The 20,288-nt window shown below is 40.3% G+C and overlaps 1 protein-coding gene across 5 annotated transcripts in view; it reads right to left on the reverse strand.

The window, feature by feature from the left end:
- MYLK4 (myosin light chain kinase family member 4) overlaps positions 1-20,288 on the reverse strand; it is an 88,686-nt gene that overhangs the window by 14,896 nt on the left and 53,502 nt on the right. For 2 of the 5 annotated variants that reach the window (XR_010470313.1, XM_005506711.3), the window contains exons 1-6: positions 17,209-18,185; positions 6,461-6,527; positions 5,511-5,970; positions 4,671-4,690; positions 2,000-2,105; positions 1,076-1,169 (exon numbers count right to left, since the gene is read on the reverse strand). Coding sequence is in view for 3 of the 5 variants with exons in the window: in XM_005506711.3 (XP_005506768.1) it covers positions 1,076-1,169; positions 2,000-2,105; positions 4,671-4,690; positions 5,511-5,970; positions 6,461-6,527; positions 17,209-17,868 (1,407 nt within the window). In the remaining 2 variants the exon portion in view is untranslated. Of the gene's footprint in view, positions 1-1,075; positions 1,170-1,999; positions 2,106-4,670; positions 4,691-5,510; positions 5,971-6,460; positions 6,528-17,208; positions 18,188-20,288 lie in introns of those variants that run through there. The other 3 variants (XR_010470312.1, XM_021293324.2, XM_065052538.1) reach the window with 3 other exon arrangements.

The following is a 20,288-nucleotide window of genomic DNA, read 5'->3' on the forward strand; positions in this document are numbered from 1 at the left end:
CAAGAAAGCTACATGAAACAGGACATAGTTTGAACCAGACATCTCTGTTATCTTCATATTTTCACTCACGGCAACCAAACCCAGAGTTTACTCTGATCGTTCCTGCAGTGGTAGATGTCAAGGTTATAGGAGCTACTAGGCTGAATTCAAAGCTCAGGTGAGGGAATGCTTCAGTAATAAGCTATTTAGATGGAGAAGGAAGGGGAGAGCCCACATGGACAAGTGATGGGTTCACAAGAATGTAAAGAAAAGACAGAAGCAGAATAGGACTTGTATACCTGTAGGTATATAAGCTCAAGCTGTGTAAGAAAAATCCATAAAAGTCCTCAAAACCTCCCTTTGCAGTGAGGGGAGAGAGACTGATACCTCTATTACACAACTATTTTAGACATGCAGTTTAGGATGGGCTGAATCATTCTCTGGTGGTGTCAATCTATCTCCATTGACTATAAGGGGACTCTTGGTGATCACCTTCACCACAGCTATACCTTAGCAACCCCAGTTAGTTGAGATGAATCCCACACCTGAATGCCATTGGTGACACTACCAACACACAAAGGACTATGCACATCTTTCCTGTGCACAGATGGCTGTGAGGTTTGCAAAACAGGCCAGACTAATTCTTCTTATCTGTATTTGTGCTGATTTCAGAAGCACTGATCATGCCTTTTACTGGCATTCCTCAAAGTCACATCAAGGCATTGCAGCAAAGGCTACAGTGTGCTCAGGAGGAATATGCTATGTCACAGGCCTGGAAAATGTTTTTACCATTAAACAAAACACTGACAGAATTAGTAGCAGAAAGTGAAAAAAGCAAAGCCAAAGAAACACAAAGAGCTGAAAAGAAAGTCAGAAAAATTAAGATTAAAAGAAAAAGGGAAAAAAGAAAGATAAAACCCCAAAAGAGGACTTTCATCAGTTAGTAGACGTTCTGGAGCAGAAGGGAAACAGAACTAGAGCCAATGGTAATCCAGCAGGTCCTGTGAGTGTGATGGCTTTTGAGCCACTTGACCATGGTCCGTTGCATAGCTGAACAACACTGTGTAACAAAAGACTAGTATTACAGTCTACCAACCTTCTGTTTAGGGCCTTTGGCTTGTATAATTTTGGCCGCTAGCTTGAGACCTGTTGCTTTCTCTTCACATTTGTGCACTTGACCAAATCGCCCTCTAGGTAAAAAATGAGAAAAAAGAAATCATCCAGTGGTATGGTGTCAGCCCTGCATGAAAACTAGATTATAAACAACAGAAATTATCCTCTCCCTGTTTGGTTCCATTTCAGTTGCTCTATCGCTGCTCTTTTATTGTGTAGATTAGACTTGCTACTACTCATTTAGTAACACCAAAAGCATACACTGTTCTAGATGATATTATCTCACTTGTATGATTCACTATACTCACCTCATAACATGTGATGACTAATCCCAGGGAAGTCAACACATTGTAGGGATAATAACTCACTTGTGTGCACAATCTGCCCCTCTCCATCTCACCATTCTCCTCCAAGAGAGGGCTGTGATTTCATGATGAAACAAAGTCTTACTCAAGACCATGCTCCCATAAAAAGTGACAAAATCACTCTCTCCTATACAATGTCAGTATGAGAGATCAAGTAATTACATGGCCAGTCAGATTAGCATGTGTTCTCAGGGATGGGAGCCACCAAGAGAAAGAAGGTTACAACTTGTATCTATGTCCTGCTGTCTGCGATGTGAGGTAAAGTATTACAGCATCCTAGGAGCCCTGTCATAAAGCCTGAGGGCAGCTGGCTGACCTAGAACAATATCAAACACAAGCCAAGTCTGCTGGTGCCAAACCTTAAGCCAAAATTCTCTAACACAATACAGCCTCCTGTTTTCATCCCTCTCTAAAGAACTGTTAGAGCTTAGACTTTCATGACTTCGGCTCTAGTGAGGCATGTTGCTTCCATTCATCTCCTGGGGTGCTTGGCTGTAAATTTGTGCCTTTCTTTCCATGTTGATTTGGTTCGCCTGACTTACCCTCCCAAGATTTCATTCTTGTTGACATTATAATAACTGTTGATCCCCACCCTTCTGGCTGAGACAATCCGGTGACCAAATGGTGCTGGTGGAGTAGGACTATCATCTACAAAGACAAAACAAACAGATAGCATATAAGTGGTCACATACAGTGCTTGTCTATGTTGTATTTTAGTCCCTCTTTTCCCCAGATAAGCTCATTTAAGAACTGAGTACACTTGCTGCAAGTTTCATAGATAGGTCTTTCTCTGTCACTTAAGCAGGGTGTTAATTCTAGGAGCTCTGGCTCAGGAGACATGGTGTTGTTGGGGACCTACACTACCAAGACAAGGACTCCTTTTTGAATTCAGCATCTTCTGCACAACAGTAGCAAGAGGCAAAGTGAAGACCACTAGACTAAACTTCATGCCCACAAGGGGCCTCAGCAACCTGTCTGGCAGGAATTCAGCTTTTTCTCTGTTTTGGTGTTTGTTTTTTCCTCAGGGACTGTTAACAGGTAAGTATATACTGTAACTCTCCAGTGCAGTACGAAGAGAGATTTAGCACTCCTCTAGGCCCAGCTAAAAGAGGCTATTTCCCAGCTTTTGCTGTTCATAATGAAGAATCCCCTTCTCGACCAACTGACACAGCTTGTCATTCTCCACAGTGTGGTCATCACCTTTAAAGATCACATTTAGAGCTTGTGCATATGAGGGTATTTCACCCTGGCAGGCAGCACCTGGGATTTCCAGTATGGCTCAGGACTCGGTGTGGTAGGACACATGGTAACTGTCACATGCTGCTCTGAAGAATTTCTGTCCTTAAAAAAAGACGGCAGATAAAAGGTAAAGAGGGGCACAGAGAAGGGATGGGTTTCCAACATCACAATGCAGCAGCTATGGAGTTTCAGCACAAACTCAGGTCTCTGGTATGATTGTCCAGACCTCCACATGCTGGAGCATCCTGCCGTCCTGATGTCAAAATCCCTGCTGGAGACCAGCCCTGCATGCCTTATTTCTCTTTGCATTTTTTTGCAGAGTTTTGCAACTTCAATTTCTTACCCACATTGGTTTTCATTTGATTGATATTCCTGAGAGTGACCTTTGGCTGACCAAGGTGACAAATACTTCTTCAACTGGTTGGGAGGGCTAGAGCCTCAGCGTTTCAACATGAGCTCTCTGGTTTGGAATGCCAGCTCCCTTTTTGGGGGGGATTTGTTGAGCAGTTTTAAACCCATTCATTACTCCAGTGAAAATTATTAAAAACACAAACAAAAAAAACCCCATGACAGCATGTAGCTGGCAGGAACACTTTGGTCATTAATGTAGCAGTAGATTGTCCTTATTTGCAGCAAATGTCCATTTCTCCAGGACACCAGCTGTGTACCTAGATTTTTTTTTTCCAGTGTTAATAACTTACATGGTCAGGAAGTTAGTTCATAGTCAAGGAATTGTGAAAAGCTGGGGCTTCTGGAAGTTTGCCACCTACTTGGAATTCTGCAGAGTTTGTATTGCATGTCCTTAAGTATGGGCATGTTATTGAGACCCACAAAATGCCAAGAAAATCTCTACCCTAAAGGCAGAATTTGACTCTACAAACTCCAAGGGCCTCAGCATGTAAGTGACAGAAGAAAATGTCTTTCTGAAAGCTCAGCTCGCAAATGTTACCAGACTTCAGGCAAGGAAGTTTTCTTTTAAAGAGGTCAGACTGCCTCTTTAAAACTATGCCTAAGTTTTAGCCTTCAAGATTTTCCCAGTGACAGACCCTCAATTTTCCTTTTCCTGCACACCACAGGGGATTTCTCCCTGTTCAGTGATGGCCTCCCATTACAGATCAAAGATGTTTCAACCTTAATATCATCCCTAACAATCTGCCAGAGCTCAGAACATCTTATGGAGTTTAAAGTCTTAGTATACTATCTCCTATTTCCTGCTACAAGAACCTAGCACAAACCTTTAATGTTTTCCTTTCCCACTTTCGCCCAATTCACAAAGCAAAGAAATTCATTCTGAGTCTTATCCATGCACATGCACACACATATATCTCCAAGTCCTTCAGGCCATCCTCTCATGTGCCATCATTTCATACACAGGAAAAGACACTGAAATCCTCAAGCTGGAGGTCTAATATTAGAAATCTCTGCTTCACCCCAGTGAGCACTTCTTCACAGTTCGGTGCTTGAGGACCATTCATCTGACTGTTCAACAGCATCAGTCAGGCTTCCACACAAAAATCTTTTGTTTTTGTTTTTATAGGCTACAGTTGTCCCCACTTCAGATTACAATGGTACAAATATGAGCAAGCTGGTTTTGCAGGCTACATCCAGAATATTGCAGATTGTGCATTAACACACATTCTCAGCACTTCCACAGGTCAATTTTGCCACTCATTATATAATTTCTCACACCACTCCTTTCTTAGGAGTTTTAGGGAAAGAGGATATTAGTGGAGTAGTTGTGGCAGAACAAATCAGTTGCGACTAATTTCTACCATAACAGAACCCTCTAAGATGGCATCGAACAGAACCAGAGCTTTTTTTCAGTTTCACATGTGCCATCAGCACTTTCTGCATTTAGACTGCTCCTTTTGTTGTCATCTTTGATTAGGTCTTCATCATTCACTTGGTTCTTACTGCTACCACTATGCTCAAATTGGCAGGTCTGCTCAGTGACTGAACTATAATTTCCTGTACCTTTTCCGCAGCCTTTACACCTGCAAGGACAAAATATGGCATTAGAGCAAAGTACACTTAAAGCAGAGTAAATTTAGAAGCATAGGTGAAAAATGCCTACACATATATTGCATTCGAAGAACATTAGGTTATTATGCTTTGTGGTGTAATATTAATTGCTTTAATATTCACTTTGAGAAATAAAAAATATCCTTAAGTTAATCATGACAGCAAAATGTTTCTCCATTACTGAAATCCTTGCCTGAGTTCTTCTAAATTTAACATTTGGCTATCAGTCTCACCATTAAAGCAATGGGAGAACACTGGGATTTCACTCTGTTCATGTAGGTTCCCAAGAGCTTAAAACGGTTTATCCCTGAAAGGCTATTGCCAATGCAGTAAAGAAACAATTACAGTCAACAAATGTATTGCTTTAATTGCCTAGGCAAAGTTTCACAATTTTATGTTATCACTTAAGTTACTACATTTTGCAGTAAATTTATTCCCAGCTGGCACATGGCCTAATCTAACCTTACTTCACTCATAGGCTACATGATGCTGCAGTATATAAACATAACAATGGGAGAATTCTCCTCAGAGATGAAGAATAGGCTAACCTAATTCCCCTGTTCCTAACGTATTTCCCAAGCAAACAACTGCTAGTACCATGCCTGACTGATCGTTTGCCTTTTTTAAGGGTATCATTTCATCTTAGAGCTTAGATTGGAGAGATATACTCAGTTTACATGTTTGTATTGGTCTGGATTTTCACAGATATTATATTAACCAGCCACTTTAAGCTTAAACAGCACATTTTTCTATAGTGTTTTAAGAATGTGCAGCCTGAGCTTCAGACCTTACCTTCCCTCTGGTGCCTCTTGATCATGGCTTTGTCCTGCCTCATCTTCATTTTGGGAAGGAGCTGGCTCTTCCTCACCTTCTTTTTCACTCTCATCAGCAATTCTTCCCCTTTCATTTTCCCTCTCCTCTTGTCTTTCATCTCCAGAGACCTGATGTTCCTCCTTCCTCTCCCTGTCTGCTGGGGACCCACTCTCTCCCTCCTGCCCAGTTATCCTTTGACAAGCATCATCAACAGCTTCTTCTTCTTGCTGCTTTTCTGTAGCGAAGGATTTCTGAACAGAGCTTCTCCTGCAATAGCTTTCAAAAGCCAAACTTTCTCCTTTTTCCTCTGGCCCTTCAGTATGAAATTTGGCAGGATCCATTTGAAGCAGAGCAGAGTTTTCCCTCTTGGCATTTTCCTTGTTGAGCTTATCAACTTCTTCTTCCTGAGAGCCCGACTGGTTCTTCTGGGTGGTACTCTCTGTAAGTAAACAGATTACCAAGGAATCCATCAGTAATTCTTTGATAGTCAGTAACAGTGTTAAAGTTACAGGCTTAGCATAATTTCTGTTGCATTTTGAACTAGGTACTTGCTTTGCTCTCCCACTTTCAAGGTCAGTGTAAATGTCTCCTAAGCAAGACCAGACTACTTCTTTATAACAGGGATATCGTGGGTCACAAACTCTTCCTTTCAGACACAGCACTGGAAAACGTTTTTCTCACTCAAACTTATTGTCAGCCAGGTCAAGGTTAATAAACTCCTCATGCAAATCACTTTTTTGAGCAGTTTGCCACCATGTACACAGGCATGGAAAAGAAGGTTAATGTTGCTTGGACAATTCTCTCTCATGCTGATGAGCACACGTAAACCAACCGAATTTCCTGGAGCTGCTCAGGAGAGTAATGGCTATTTCGGTGCAGTTGTACCCTGAGGAACTAGAAACTGATAAGAAGAAAAATAAAAATCTAACCTGTTGAATCTGGTGGCTTCTTCTCTTTTGTTCCCGTCTCATTCAAATGTGATTTTTCTTTTATGACCTGTGTAGAAGGCAATGTATTAGTCAGTGTATACAGTGTTCATGTATTGTTCCTCATGAAATTACAGCCTAGGTTTTTTTTGTCGAATCCAAGTACTCTGTGTTCTAACTCATGCTCTTCCTATAAATGATGGTCCTTATTTTGATCACTACCTAGCTGATCAGATTGCTATCAATGTAAAGTAAGAGAAATGCTCTCAGTTGTAATCAACATCAATGTTGGCATAAACACAGCCCAGCAAAGACCAGGATTGAGCCTCAGGGACTAAAATAAAAAAACATAGAGAAATGAGCTGTTACCTTGCACCAGCTTTGGCTGCTAAAAAAACAGGTTAGTTACACCAAAGCTAGGAATATTTAATATTCTAGTAAAATGTTCAGTAACAGTCTTACTGACAGATTTCAAAGAGTTTTTTGCTGTTAATCAACATCTGGCAACAGCGTTTTTAATGATCCAATAATTTATTACAGGCTGACTGAAACTGTTACCAGGAATCGGAGTATATAAACCATCTTTGTACCTTCTTCCTCTTACTTGCATTTTACAATGTTACAGTGACATCTAGAGGTGCTTTATTGAAGGCCAGCTCCTCATAAAAACTGCAGTAATATGTTGCCTTTATGGCTATTTACACATATTCTTATGCCGTTTGCTCAGTGTGTGTTTTCATCAGTCACTCCTAGAATTGTAGTAGGGCAGTGACCACAGAAAACCAAGGTGTTTGCTGTTGCTTGGTGCTCCTCCTGCCCTCTTACTCTCACAGTACTGTGAAACTGGAACTACCATTTTAGCAATAGATCCACAGGGTGTGAAAAATGTGGATATATCCAAATATTTTCCAGAGGGACTACTTTCAGTCTTTGAGCTACCAGCTGAAGCAGCATAATACATATTTCAGCAAAATATACAGGGCTAGGCACTTAATTTGGAGTGTCTTAATCACGCAAGAAGCCCCACTGCTTATTCATATTGTACTCTGGGCTTGACTCAGTCCCATTACCAAACATTTGCTTTGGTAAGCCTTCTGCTTTTTTAATACTTTTTTAAAAATTATTTTAATTTAATCAGTCAATATGGAAAAGAGGTGCAAAATTGAAGCTGAGACTGACAACTATTTGGGATACAGTTGCTCCCAGGAAGTTGCAAACTATAAGATGAAAAAGGCCTAAATACAGCTAGGTGAGTACCCTTCAAATATAAATTGGATCCTTGTTCACATGAAACTTAAAAAATAAATTATTCCAGGTGGATCACAGAGAATTAACCAACACTCACTCTGGGTTTTTTTGATGGTGAAAAGCACTAAAAGAAGTAGTGAAAAGCCTCAGACTCATTCGTTTTGCAATGTGACCACAATTAGTAATGCAACTGGATTCCTGTAAGTATGTCAGCCTCACCGTACCACTGAGGACATCAGCTCTGATCAAACACCGTCAGCTGAGCAAATAACCAGAGAAACGCTCTCCAAGCTCTTTGATGCACAGGGCCAGGTTTCACTTCTGTATTCAGAATTAATTGCAGGCACACAGCACTTCCTACTAAATATTGCTGTAGTATGCAGGTGTGAAATACAGAAGCCAGCTTTTGAAAATCCATCTAGTGGAACATTGGATGATGCCGTATATCTGAAACTGCTAGGGTGTTACATAAATTACTACAGTGTTTATTCAAGAGTCATTTCTGATCTCTTACATTTGAACAGCCGATGAGGAGCTCATACTAATTTAAATGAGGCAAAAAAAGAATACAAATGAAGCATTTACTGGTAAATTTCAGAATCAATAAATGCAGCTATTTGAAATAAATACAGAGTAAGTAGTGCACTAGAATAAGAAAAACAAATATAAGGACTAGATATTGGACTTTCTGTGGACATAGGAGTAGTCTACACATAAGCATCTCAGTTTTTTCCATGTTTTGGTATTTGTAGCAACACGTGATTTCAACTCGTCAAATTCTGGAGCCAACAGAAGTCAACACATCCCTCCCAGCCAGCTGCACACTGCAGGAGGCACAAAGGCCTCCCTGTAGTTTGTCAGGGGTATGCGCCCCACGACGTCCAACCCACTCTCAGAACGCACAGTTCATGAGCACCCAAAGCTATCATGCTCTTCCAAAAAGCTCATCGAAAAGCTGTGGACAACTCTTCACAACACTCCTCTCCAGTTTGTCAGCAGTACTTTCTTAAGGGTCTTTTTAACTTAATCTTTATAGGACTTTATTAAATACTTATTATTTTTCCTGAACTTTGGTGACATGTGACTTTTTCCAGCCTGTAATTTCTGAAATCATAGGAATTGATATTTCTTAGTGGAAATGAGGCCTCCACCTTGTTTTTTTCTCCTTTCTTTAATAACTTGAATATGAACAATGAGGTTAATCGTACTACATGGATTTTCTCTACTCATAAAATTCCAAAGCTTTCAATGAAGTTTTCATTTTAATTCCACAAAAGGTTAAATATTAAATGTTGTATTGTGACTCTGCAAAATATACCAAAGCAAAAAGATGTCTATACCAACAGAAGTTAGTATTGTGTCTTCAAAAATACATTTTCCAGACTTAAACATATTCTTTCATCTAGAGCATTGCTAGATCCTAAGCAACAGAGACAGACTAAAAGTCCATGTGATGATAACAAAACAATGCAAGATATTCCAGAGGCTGAAATTTCAGTACCAATGGAAAACAAAACAAAAGAAAACAAAACAACAACAAACCTTTCAGAAATTTTTCAAATTTTCTTTAAAAAGTACATAATGAAACCTGCGGAAATTAAGCAATAAGCAATTATATGTATAAATATAAAATATTTTAACAGAAATTTCAAATAAAGTGAGAAATTAATGGTTTTTATAGACATCTGACTCCTTTTTAATGAGCTGTACTTAGTTAAATTCCTTCTTTATACTGTAGCACTCCTAACCTTGGAATGTTTTCCTAGCTAACGTTCACTTTTTTTTTGTTCATGTAATAAAACTCTTTGATTTTTTTTTCCTACTGCAAAAATTTCTGTAATGAATAGCCTCATGAAGCAGACCCAGCCTTTTAGTTAGAGTTCCCTTATCACCCCAGCACATTTCACTTGATATCAAGACATAATTCTCAACTTTAATCAGCTGATACCAACACAATAAACTTTGCATATGTCTAAACCACATTTCTTACTTGGTGGCTCTTTCTTATGTTCTTAAGATAGTTTATAGAGCTTTATTATGGCAAGACATTCTGGTTTTGTATAAAATCACCATCCATTTATCAACATGGTTACTTTACTTGAGCATTGCAATGAATTCGTTTCACTAACAGCTGGAAATCAGCCATAGGCTTTGACACCTGAGCATGGGATCGTGGATGTTCCCAGTACTTCCACATTGGTACAGGGGAGAACGTGTCACGTACAACAGAGACCTTGGGGCAACAGCATGTGTGGTGATGCCTCCTGTGCCATTCCACAAAGCTGGAATCCATCCCCTCCTTCCATTTTGTGTTGCTCTTCAATACACACCCCTTTTCCTGCACAGCAATGTAAAATATTCAGCATACGTATTTCTGATACAAACTTACAAATTATGTAAAATATACACGTGGAAATTCTGCTTTTACTGGCAGGCAGTAGGTCTGCTTCCATGTCATTATTTTTTTTGCTACTCTACACAAACTCCTGGCACCTTCAGGCAAAGATTTTAACTCTTCAGTTATCTTTACAGAGCTCCTTGAACTAGATCAAGAAATCATTCTTCTGTATAAACCAAACTTGAGTCACAAATATCTTTTAATTCCACACAAAAATAACCCCTGAGCCAAGAAAATTGTGATTCCCTCACTAGGAAATACAAGAGAACCTCTATGTGACCTTCTCCCTTTGAAAATACATTTTCAATGAGGTAACAACCTGTGCATGAAGACACACACTAAACACTGAAAAATACCTTGGAATCACACCATCCTGTGTGAGAAGCTGAAGATCACTGAAGCCAAAGCCTTGTCTATTCCTGACCTGTCTATTCCCATCTGCTGCACTGGAGAAGCAGTGGCTCCTCAGTTTCAAATGGATGATTCCTCCTGCCAGGCCATTCTTCTCAAGACAGGGAGTCTATGGTGAAGAGTAGAAGAGGTTTCCATGGAACCAGGCTCCTAACGGAGCCCATGGCCTTGAGCACACCATCTGCCACAGTGAAGGCACATCATATTGCACTAACAATAGCAGGTTGCTGTTAAACATCTATACTTTTGCCTTGAGGTCTAGTCACTGTCATTTGATAGAATCAGCATCAGGCATAAGAAGAGCTGTGCAGGCAGATTTCTTAACTCCAATTGATTGCTATGATTTTAATGTCTCTGGAATACATGGAGGCCCGTAAGAATGACCAACCAATCTGAGGCTACCAATCCATCTCCTAAGACCAGAGCATTCAGCGCTACCTGGCTTTGACACATCTTTTCACTGCATCTGAGAAATCTAATCAACCCATAACTACCACTTTTGGGTTTTTCACCTGAACAGATCAGGTGCAACATCAGGCAAGCACAACCACTGGAGACTCTGGGTGCTTGTCTCACCAACATATTAGACAGCCTCACATCGACCTCTTCTCTATAGTGCTCAATGCCCTCACATATGTGATGACTGACAGGGTCCCATGTGTTTCACAGGTGGATGTGTGCCTCATATGCACCTGTGTCATATACCTAAAAGTTTCTTGGTGCTATTCTCCATATTTTCCCTATTACCATTAAATGGCTCATCCTCTGAAGTGGGCTACACTATTGTCACAGTGTGAGAAAGAAGGAAAAAAATCCCACTTGAAAACCCAGCCAGTGGCAGATCCTTTTAACTGTGGGCATAAACCACGGATCTGTCAAACTACTCAGGCAATTCTTTGTTACAATTACAGTTAAGTATCCTCATTGTTAAGATAGTATTCCTCAGCTATACTAACTTATCCGAGCTAAGCAGAGAATGATATGGATGGCAAATATCTTCAGACTTCTTGAACTGCCCTTCGTAAGCTGCTTTTGGGAAATCATGCTGTTGGGAGATTTTCAAAGGGTTACAAACTCCAGAAATCATCCCCTACAGCTTTGATGACTCACTTTGAATTGGATTCCAGAAATGCAGGTTTCCTAATAACACACTTCATTTAACAAAATCAGGTTTTGGGTGGATGAGAAGGACCCAGGATCCCTTTATTTCCCCTTTATAGACAGACCTTCTCCTATAGCACCTCACCATGCTGGCAGCGCTCTGTGAATGGAATCTGGCGGGACTCATCACAGGCTCTGCTGGGGCTGCTGCCCAGCCACCCATCACCACCCCTCCTCACTGGTGCACATGTGTGCAAAACCCAGGGTGCTGCCAGAATGGCACCAAATTAATTGCATTCCAGAGTGACTGCTAGCCTAGTCACCAAAAGACAGTGTGGCAGATAACCACATTTAGCTGCCATGGCACACCTCCAGAGGAGGCATTCAAGCACAGCATCCTTACTACTGACATATGCATCTGACTCCTGGCAGGGACTGGAAAGAGTCCTCACTTGAAAACTGACTAAATGGCTAGGATATCTGATGACAAAAGGTTGATTTTAGATTACTGAAGAGGGTGAAGACCTCTTGCCCGAGCAAATCCCTCCTATCGCTGTCTCATATCTCCAAGAAAAATTCTGTTTTTATAGGACTGCTCTCTGTTGACTTGCCTTGTCTCGTTCTCCTGCACTTGCTAATTCTCTCTTCATAATGAGATCTCTCTAGTTTTGCAAAGGGATTGTAATGGATTTCTATAATGGTCACTGTAACACACAGGCATTAATGCCATGCTCATAAGCCATCCAAGCTGGTGTGCAGGTATTTAGAAATCAGCTGTGCCTAGTTTGATTCCACATGTTCATCAGAGTTCTAGAGAGAACAAAATCACAACAACAGTGCCCAGGGCAGGATCTTACCAAGGAAACATTGTGCAGCAGACAGCAACTTCAGAAGCTAAATGAAAGCAAAATTAAACAGCATTCTGAATTGGAAGGGCATGAAAAACCTCCTGTGGCCATCAGTAAAGGAGAAAAGTGGGGCAAAACAAGACGAAAATGTCTCGTCTGGAGAAAACATACCAGCCAGGAAGAGACTTGTAACTCTAATATGTTACAGCTCACTCAAAAACTGGAACAAAATTACCAAGAACATCTGTAGGTAAAGGCATCAGTCCTGAGGGGAAGAGGGGCATTCCTAAGTACAACAGCAGCTGAAGGTCCTGACTGTCTGCACTGCCCAGGCAGTGGACAATCCATCTGCTGAGATTCTGCAGAAGGCCTCTACCCTCAAAACCACTGAGGATGGCAGAAACTCTTCCAGACAGATGAAAAAGAAAGAAAATTAAACAATTCCTGCTTATTCATCTGGAATATGAAAAATTCACAGAACACATCCAGTCTGGAGAGAATTTAAACAGTGCATGAGGGACCCATTAGTATTTGTAGGCAAATGAAGGAATCAGAAGAATGCTTATAGACTGTGGCTGAGAGGATCTTAAAACACACGTGGCAAACAGCAGTTTCATTGCAGACTCCTACTAAGTCAGCCAGTGAGTTGCAATTGCAGTGTGATACCTGCATGGGAGGGTCACAGAGTTCAAACAGAAAACACAGTTCTCACTGCTGGGGTGTTTTTAGTGTGGGAAACAGCCTCAATCTGCTACTAGTTATTAGTCCTATGGCAAAGCCTGAAGAAATGGCAGGAGACTGAAGTTACAGCGACCTGCAGGCAACGGCAATAAAGTTCAACACCACTTTACGATGCCAACAAAAGGAACTTTCTGACTCTCCAAGTGTGTGTTCACAGGTTAATAGTATAGAATCTCTAAACTGTTTAATTTGGAGGAAATAAGTGAGATATTATTTTACTCCCTTTCTTTATAAGTGGAAGGAATAGGACTGAAAATGGAGTTACAGATTCATTTTGCAACAGGATTATCACAAAGTACTTAAAAAGGTGAATTTGAGGAAAACCTCAAGACTTTTAAAGGCTCGTACTGTAGAACTTCTGATTTCCCTGGGTGCTAGTAGTGAGAAAATAATTTAAAATGACAAGTAATACATGCTACTCCTCCTAGCCATGTGGTGACAGAGTCACGCTGCACTCAGTGGGAAATGGCTTGGAGACATTTGGCAGTACTGACAAAGCATGAAGTGTCTGCAGGCTACGCAATATTATAACTCCAATTCAAAACAGAAATAAACTAACCTCCTGTACGAGGCAGTGGAGGTATTTCAGGATGGTAGTAAAAGGCAGGAAAGCAGAAATTTTGCTTCAGAAGAGAGTGATCCCTATATTTTGCAGAGCGCAAAAAGTCCCTGTGGAGCCTGCAATCTGGAAACGTTTCCAGCTGCTGCCAAATCCAGAAGAGAGATTACACACCCCAGGTGCTTATCACCCCCTCTTTGCCTCCCTCCCACTCCCCCTCTTCCTTCCCTGTAGTTCTGCCTCTTCCACTGCTCTCTACTTAATCTGGTTCAGTAAAATGAGCTAGTTAGGAAAAATTTAAAAACAATCCTATAATTAATAAAGCAAAGAGCAGCACCTCTCTAAAGAAGGAAGGATGGGAAGGCAGGTGATTAAACAGTATGTAAACACAATCCACTGCCTTATCCAGATGTATCCATGGCCACCTATTGCACCATCTACTAGTAATTAAGAATGATTGGAATATTTTGCAGAACCAGGCTGGGGACAGCCAAGTATTTGTCAGACAGCTCAGCTATTAGAACTAAAAGATGGCATCTGCTTGTAGGTGGGGCAGGGTGGATGACAAATAGACCCATCACCCAAAATATCTCACCATCTCCAGCAATGCACAAAAGCAGGTACTGTCCTACCAAATTATCTGTAGTGAATGGATCACTTTGCTCACAGCTGTAAGGAAACAACAGGACTGTGTATGTCTGAAGTGATTGCAGGTTGCTCAGTGTTGCCATAGAGAGTCCATCTAGGATTAAACAGATGTTGGTCTTGCTGCCTCGTGGCCAGCACTTCTGCAGGATCAGCATTGTTTAAAATTGGCATATAGGTGGGGTCTAGAGACATTGGTAAGGATTTGGTTGGCAGAAGCAAGGACCAATTTCTGCATAATCAGGTAGGTTTGTTCATTGCTATGCCACCAGGTATCAGTAGTAGATTTAGGGTATAAATGTAAGGGTGAGATACCCTATTTGTCTATTCATTTGTTTTTCTGTTTGCTTTTGTTACAATTTAAAAGTTCACTTGTCAATCCAGTTTGAATATGCGGCAGGCAGAGGTACATGCAACCAGCTTCACAGTGTCTCATGGACCTATCTTCACTAACTTGCTGAGATGCTCTTCCTATACCCTCATGCAAGATGAGACAGCCCTGGTTGCTGGTAAATAATGGCTCCTACTAAACTGACATCCAAGTTCAGCAGTCTCTGCTGAAGGATATCATATCATGTTCTATTATTCTTAATGCAGGGCTGAATTCAAGTCTGTTTTTACTTAAAGCCAAGATGACTAAGTGTTTACTAAAGCCAGCTGTTGTTCACGGGATAGCCTGATAATTTTATGATGGTTCTTTACTAATAAATCAAATGCACAGAGGAAAGTAGTGACAAGCTAACATATGTTGGCTATCATCTCATAAAACAAACAAAATATTAACAATGTAATAATATCACCAGCATGATTCCAGACATGCTCATGCTGCCTTTCCTAAGACCTCATGCTAGACAAGCTCCTACTGAGTCCACCCAACATTGCCAAGGGTCTCCTTGACAAAAATGAATCAGTGAGGAGATCACAAATGGAGCTGCTGTTGCAAAAAGACAGAGACTCCATTCACCCCTCTCCTCTTTGGGTCTTTGTCAGTAGGTTGCTTCTGTTTCCATCATGTTCAAGTCCCCTACCCTCCACTTCCAGGCCCTTCGTAGCTCTGAACTCGCCTCTGGGCACCTGTGTCTCTGCCATCCTTATTCCTCTCTGGGCTGCCAGGACTACGACCTCCTCCTCTGACCTGCCCCTTCTACTGCACCCACCGTCTCCCACAAACAAACCAGCAAAGCATTTCTAGTGCAGAGAGCCTTGCACCTTCTCAGGGCTCCAGGAGCTGCCACTTCACTCAGGCCTAATTCAGTTTTTATTTATAAACAGTTTAGATGAATATGTAATTTATCCAAAACTGGTAGAGTTCTACCACAAACCACAGCAACTGCAGCATTACAGAGATGACCTGTGGGTCTCACTACAATGTGGCTTTTACAACAGATGTTTTCATTGATGTTTTGAAATGTAAAAGAAGCCCTAAACTCAGATGCTCAAAAGAAGCAATCTTTTCTTATTGAAGTAATGGTACAAGAGAAGAAAACCTCTCTTCTGTTGAAACTATTTCATTGAAACCAGTCCAACCTGATGTTCAAGAAGGGCCTGTAAAAAACACTTTTATTGTCAATCTCCTTTGGCAGGGCAGCAGCTTTTCCCTTCAGTTAATGATGGACTGAGTTTACAAGGTGCTCCTCTGCTGCTACTCAGCACTGACCACTGTCTTGGCAGTTTTCTACAATGACTCAAATGCTTTATGTCTACCTGAGAAGTGCAGCCACCTAAGGGTAACCATGCTGAAAAGGCACCTCGTTTGCTGACAAGACCAGTCTGAATAATACTGGGTGCTTCTCTTTTCAAGGGATGAAACTTCCAATAATACCTTCACACAATGTTTTTCCTGTTCAAAATCTTCAGAAAAACAGACTCAAGAATTACTCACTAAATGCATCAATTAGCAAAGCCTGTATGTGACTTATTTTGGAGAAAAAAAAAAAAAAAGATAGAAAAGAATATGAAAGGCAACCTTTTGGTTCACTGTAGGTTAATTAAATATCAACACACTCTGTAGGTTAATTAAATATCAACACACTTTGTCAGAAGAAATTCCTTAATTTTCTAATGCTATTGGGCTTCATTACCAAACAAAGAACAGTTTAACTACTTTACAAGAGCCTATTATAATCAATTGAGCCGTTCAAGAGATTTTTGTGGTCTTTTAATCTGACCTGTAAAGAGCATGACAAAACTCCTGTTATAGTCACACAGGCATTTTTTTCCCCAAGGAAGTTTACACAAGCCAGAGCTCTGGTTACAGTAACCCTACCTCAGATCCCAGTTTAGAAGTCCCCCCCTCCCCACCAATGTCAGCAGAAATACCAGATCAGAACAGCACACTTAAGTTGTTCTTTGAAATAAAGGACATATGTACATGCACTGACCCAAGAAGGGTTTTTACCAGGTTCACTAAGATCTAAACCCCACTGTATATAACATGACTGCTGCAACTTGATTCGCGCAGGTAATTATAAATCCAGAGAAGATCACTGTAAAATGTGTGGCCAGGACACAAGCCTCCTGAAGTCTGTGTCAATCTTTGTCACCTGTGTCAGCAGCTTCTAGTTATGTCTTACAACTGCAAAGAAATAATTAGAAAAAAATTGAAGGTATTTACCACTCAGTAGGTTTTCTATATATTTTCCGCTGAAACTTGCTTGGTCTGTTCTAATACTTTTCATTTTTAGAGCATATTTGTTGCTCTCTCTTACATGTTATCAAAATGAAAAAGCTAAGCACATAGCAGAACATATCCACAGCTTGCAATGAATCCTGACAAGATGAAACACAAACCTGGGCTCACCTTTTCACTTTTCTTCTTGAGGAGGTCTTCAGCTGTTCTCTCCGAGAAAATCTGCATCCTAAAACGAGGTCCAACTTCTTTTGTATTATCAGCTGCCTTGCAAAGTTTACGTTTTTTAACATGGTGTTTTACAACTGAATTATGAATTACTAAAGTTTTAACTCTCTCAACCAGAGGCCTTACAAGCTTCTGTAGTCCAGAAACATTTTGTTCCAATCCATCTAGCCGTTTAACCTGCTGCTGTGCATTCCTGTTTATATCAAAAAGAGATTTTTCCATTTTAAGGCAAAGCCTCTTCATTTCATTACTCCTCATATTTTTGTTTCTTTCCAGCCTTGATCCAGGTTCAGATGTTTCTGCCTTTACAATCTCAATGTCTTTTTCAATGCAACAGATTTCTTGGGAAACGCTGTTAAGCTTCTTAAGGACATTGTCTTGCAGAGTCAACAGCTTATCTATTTTCTGTTCAAGGGAGGCAAACTTCATATCCATGATTTTAGAATTTTCAGATGTGCTGACATCACTTCTTGCAACATGAAGAGTTTTTGGGGGTTCCATTCCATTATCAGGCCCTTGGTTTTGCAAAGCATTTGGATCAAATATTTTGGCCAAGTTGTTGACCATAGACGTAGAAGAGCTCTGCCTGCTGGATGTGGTCATTTTGCTGGTTTGGGTAGGGGAAGGAAATGGTCTGATGATCAGCTGCTTGAGGACAATATCAGTTGCAAAATCTTCCCATCCAGACTGCTCAGATATACAGCCAAGTTTGGCAACTCCAGCTCAACTAATTTATAAACTACTCTCATATATTTGACTAAAACAGAGGAAAGAGACACCCAAATTATTTAAGAATAAAAACACCCTTGACTCATTCTTTTTTCATGTGTATATATATCCGTTTCCAAATGAAATTAATATAGAGATGCGCATCCTAAATGTACTCGGTTCAGTGACACCAACCCTAACAGGGACTGAACTATTTGCACTCCAATGGAATTTGACAGCAAAAGGGCTACGTGATACGTGAGAAGTCTCTAAGGATAGAGACACTTTGGCAGTGCAGTTGTTGCTTTTCAAAAGCCTAGTATGTAATGTTATCCCTGCTCTGAAGAGAATAAGGTTCCTTACAGGCAGCTTAAATGTGGCTGCTTGAAATTACTACGTCTTAAGGTAAGGTTTTCAGATGAAAACCTCTATTTCTTGAAAAGCCTGTTATGCCAACAGGAAGTTGTTAAAAAAATACATCAAAGAAAGTAAAAGAAGGAGACAGTGGAATGCAGATATTTGAAATAATCAGAGCCCCTTTCTCTACCCTACATTTCAGCTACCACATAACTAGCTCTTCATACGCAAACAATTCTCTCCATAGCAAATATCTTAATTTACTTCTGTATTTATCAAGACTCTGCTAATTTGCTACAAGGAAGAGTTTTTTATGTTTCACTATGACCTAGTCATACAAATTTCAAAATACAAATTTTGATTGAGAGGCTCAGTTCTTCGCTTACCTGTAAATATCTCGAAGACAGTGATTCATATTCATAACTCAAATAGTTTAAGTTTTGCTTTTGCAAAAGGCCTCCATTTCTTTCAGAAAGACAATAATGGATAAAGAAGAAATGTCATGACTGGGAACAAGATTTCCCCAGGTGCAGGTCCGAATTGTTGACCATTTTTCATGTTGGTTAGAAAAATAAAAACAGAATTAAAAAGAAAGAATAAAACCAGAACTTTTCATCTCAAGTCAACTGTATTCCACATGAGCAAGCAGTAAATCAGTATGGATCACCTTGATGGAGAAAGACTGCCTCTGAAATGCAAAGGAAAGGCTACCTTGGACAAATTACTGTCATAGATTGAATACACATAGGTCAGTTTGTATTTGTGCTGTACCTCTTGTAGAAAACAACCAGTTGGTTGAAAAACAGGCAGACTGCTGCTCTACTCAAAGGATCAAGAGCTTCTTTTGTGATTCCAGCAAATTCTTTCTCTTGCCAGCATCAGCTTCTCCATCCTTTAAATGGCGAGCATGAGGGATAATTAGGTAAAGCACACAGTGAGTTCTGAAAATCTAATACACCAAACAGCCTTTCAAAACTGCATCTCTTCACTAAATGAAGATTATGGAATGTCGTCTCTTGATTTTTAGATGCCAGAGATGTCTTTTGGAGTCAATCACAGCTGAAGTTTTCAGAAGTTTCCAAAGGCATTCTCCCACAGTCTTTAAGAATCAATATGTAGTCAGTATGTAGTCAGTGTTGATAAGTTAATTTAGGAGCTTGTTCTCCAGTTACCACAAGTTAATAAAGGAAAAAAGTTCCTAGGTACATTTGACAAATTCTGAGAGCAGTGTGTTACTGTGAGTGAAAGGTGAAGTGTGTCTGTGCACGACCCAAAAAGATGGATTGAAATCTCTTCTTTACATAACAGACATTACCAAGAGGTGACCACCGTGTGTTATTGTGTATAGCATATTCCCTGAATGGATTGAGAAGGTTAAATGATTTTAAAATAGGGAACAGGATAGGAGGGAAAAAAAAAAAAAAAAAAGAGTGGGTGTTTAGGGATCCCTATTTCATTGAAAGAATAATATACAGGACAGCAGGTTTTTGTTTTTGTTTTTTTTTTAAAAAAATAAAAAAGAAAGAAAGAAAAAAGAAAACAATACTGAAGCAAATATATGTTGGTTTCAGCAGACAGCAGTGATGTTTAAACCCCTTTGCCTTCTTCAGTTCACCTCTGTCAGAAAGATAAGCTAAACCCTCCTGGCAGTTTCACATCTGCAGAAGCCCCTGTTGGACACAAACTTCCAGGAGAGGTGTATGCATGTCTGTAAAATGGCCAGGTTTGAAAAGCCATTTATCTTGGATAAAACATCCCTGCAGGAACTCACTGTGAGCTTCTTCCCCTCACTGTCATTTACATGCCCTGTACAGAAAACTGGTTAAAGGTTTATTAGACCTTGCCACCCATCCAGCTAGGGCTCCTGCTCTGGGTGGTTTCATAGGCAAAGCCTGTCAGCCACAAAGACCCTCTCAAAAAGGAACACTATTTTTTAAAAGTAATGAAATTAAAAAAAA

The sequence above is a fragment of the Columba livia genome, chromosome 2 (genome assembly GCF_036013475.1).
Source record: "Columba livia isolate bColLiv1 breed racing homer chromosome 2, bColLiv1.pat.W.v2, whole genome shotgun sequence".
NCBI lineage: Eukaryota > Metazoa > Chordata > Aves > Columbiformes > Columbidae > Columba > Columba livia.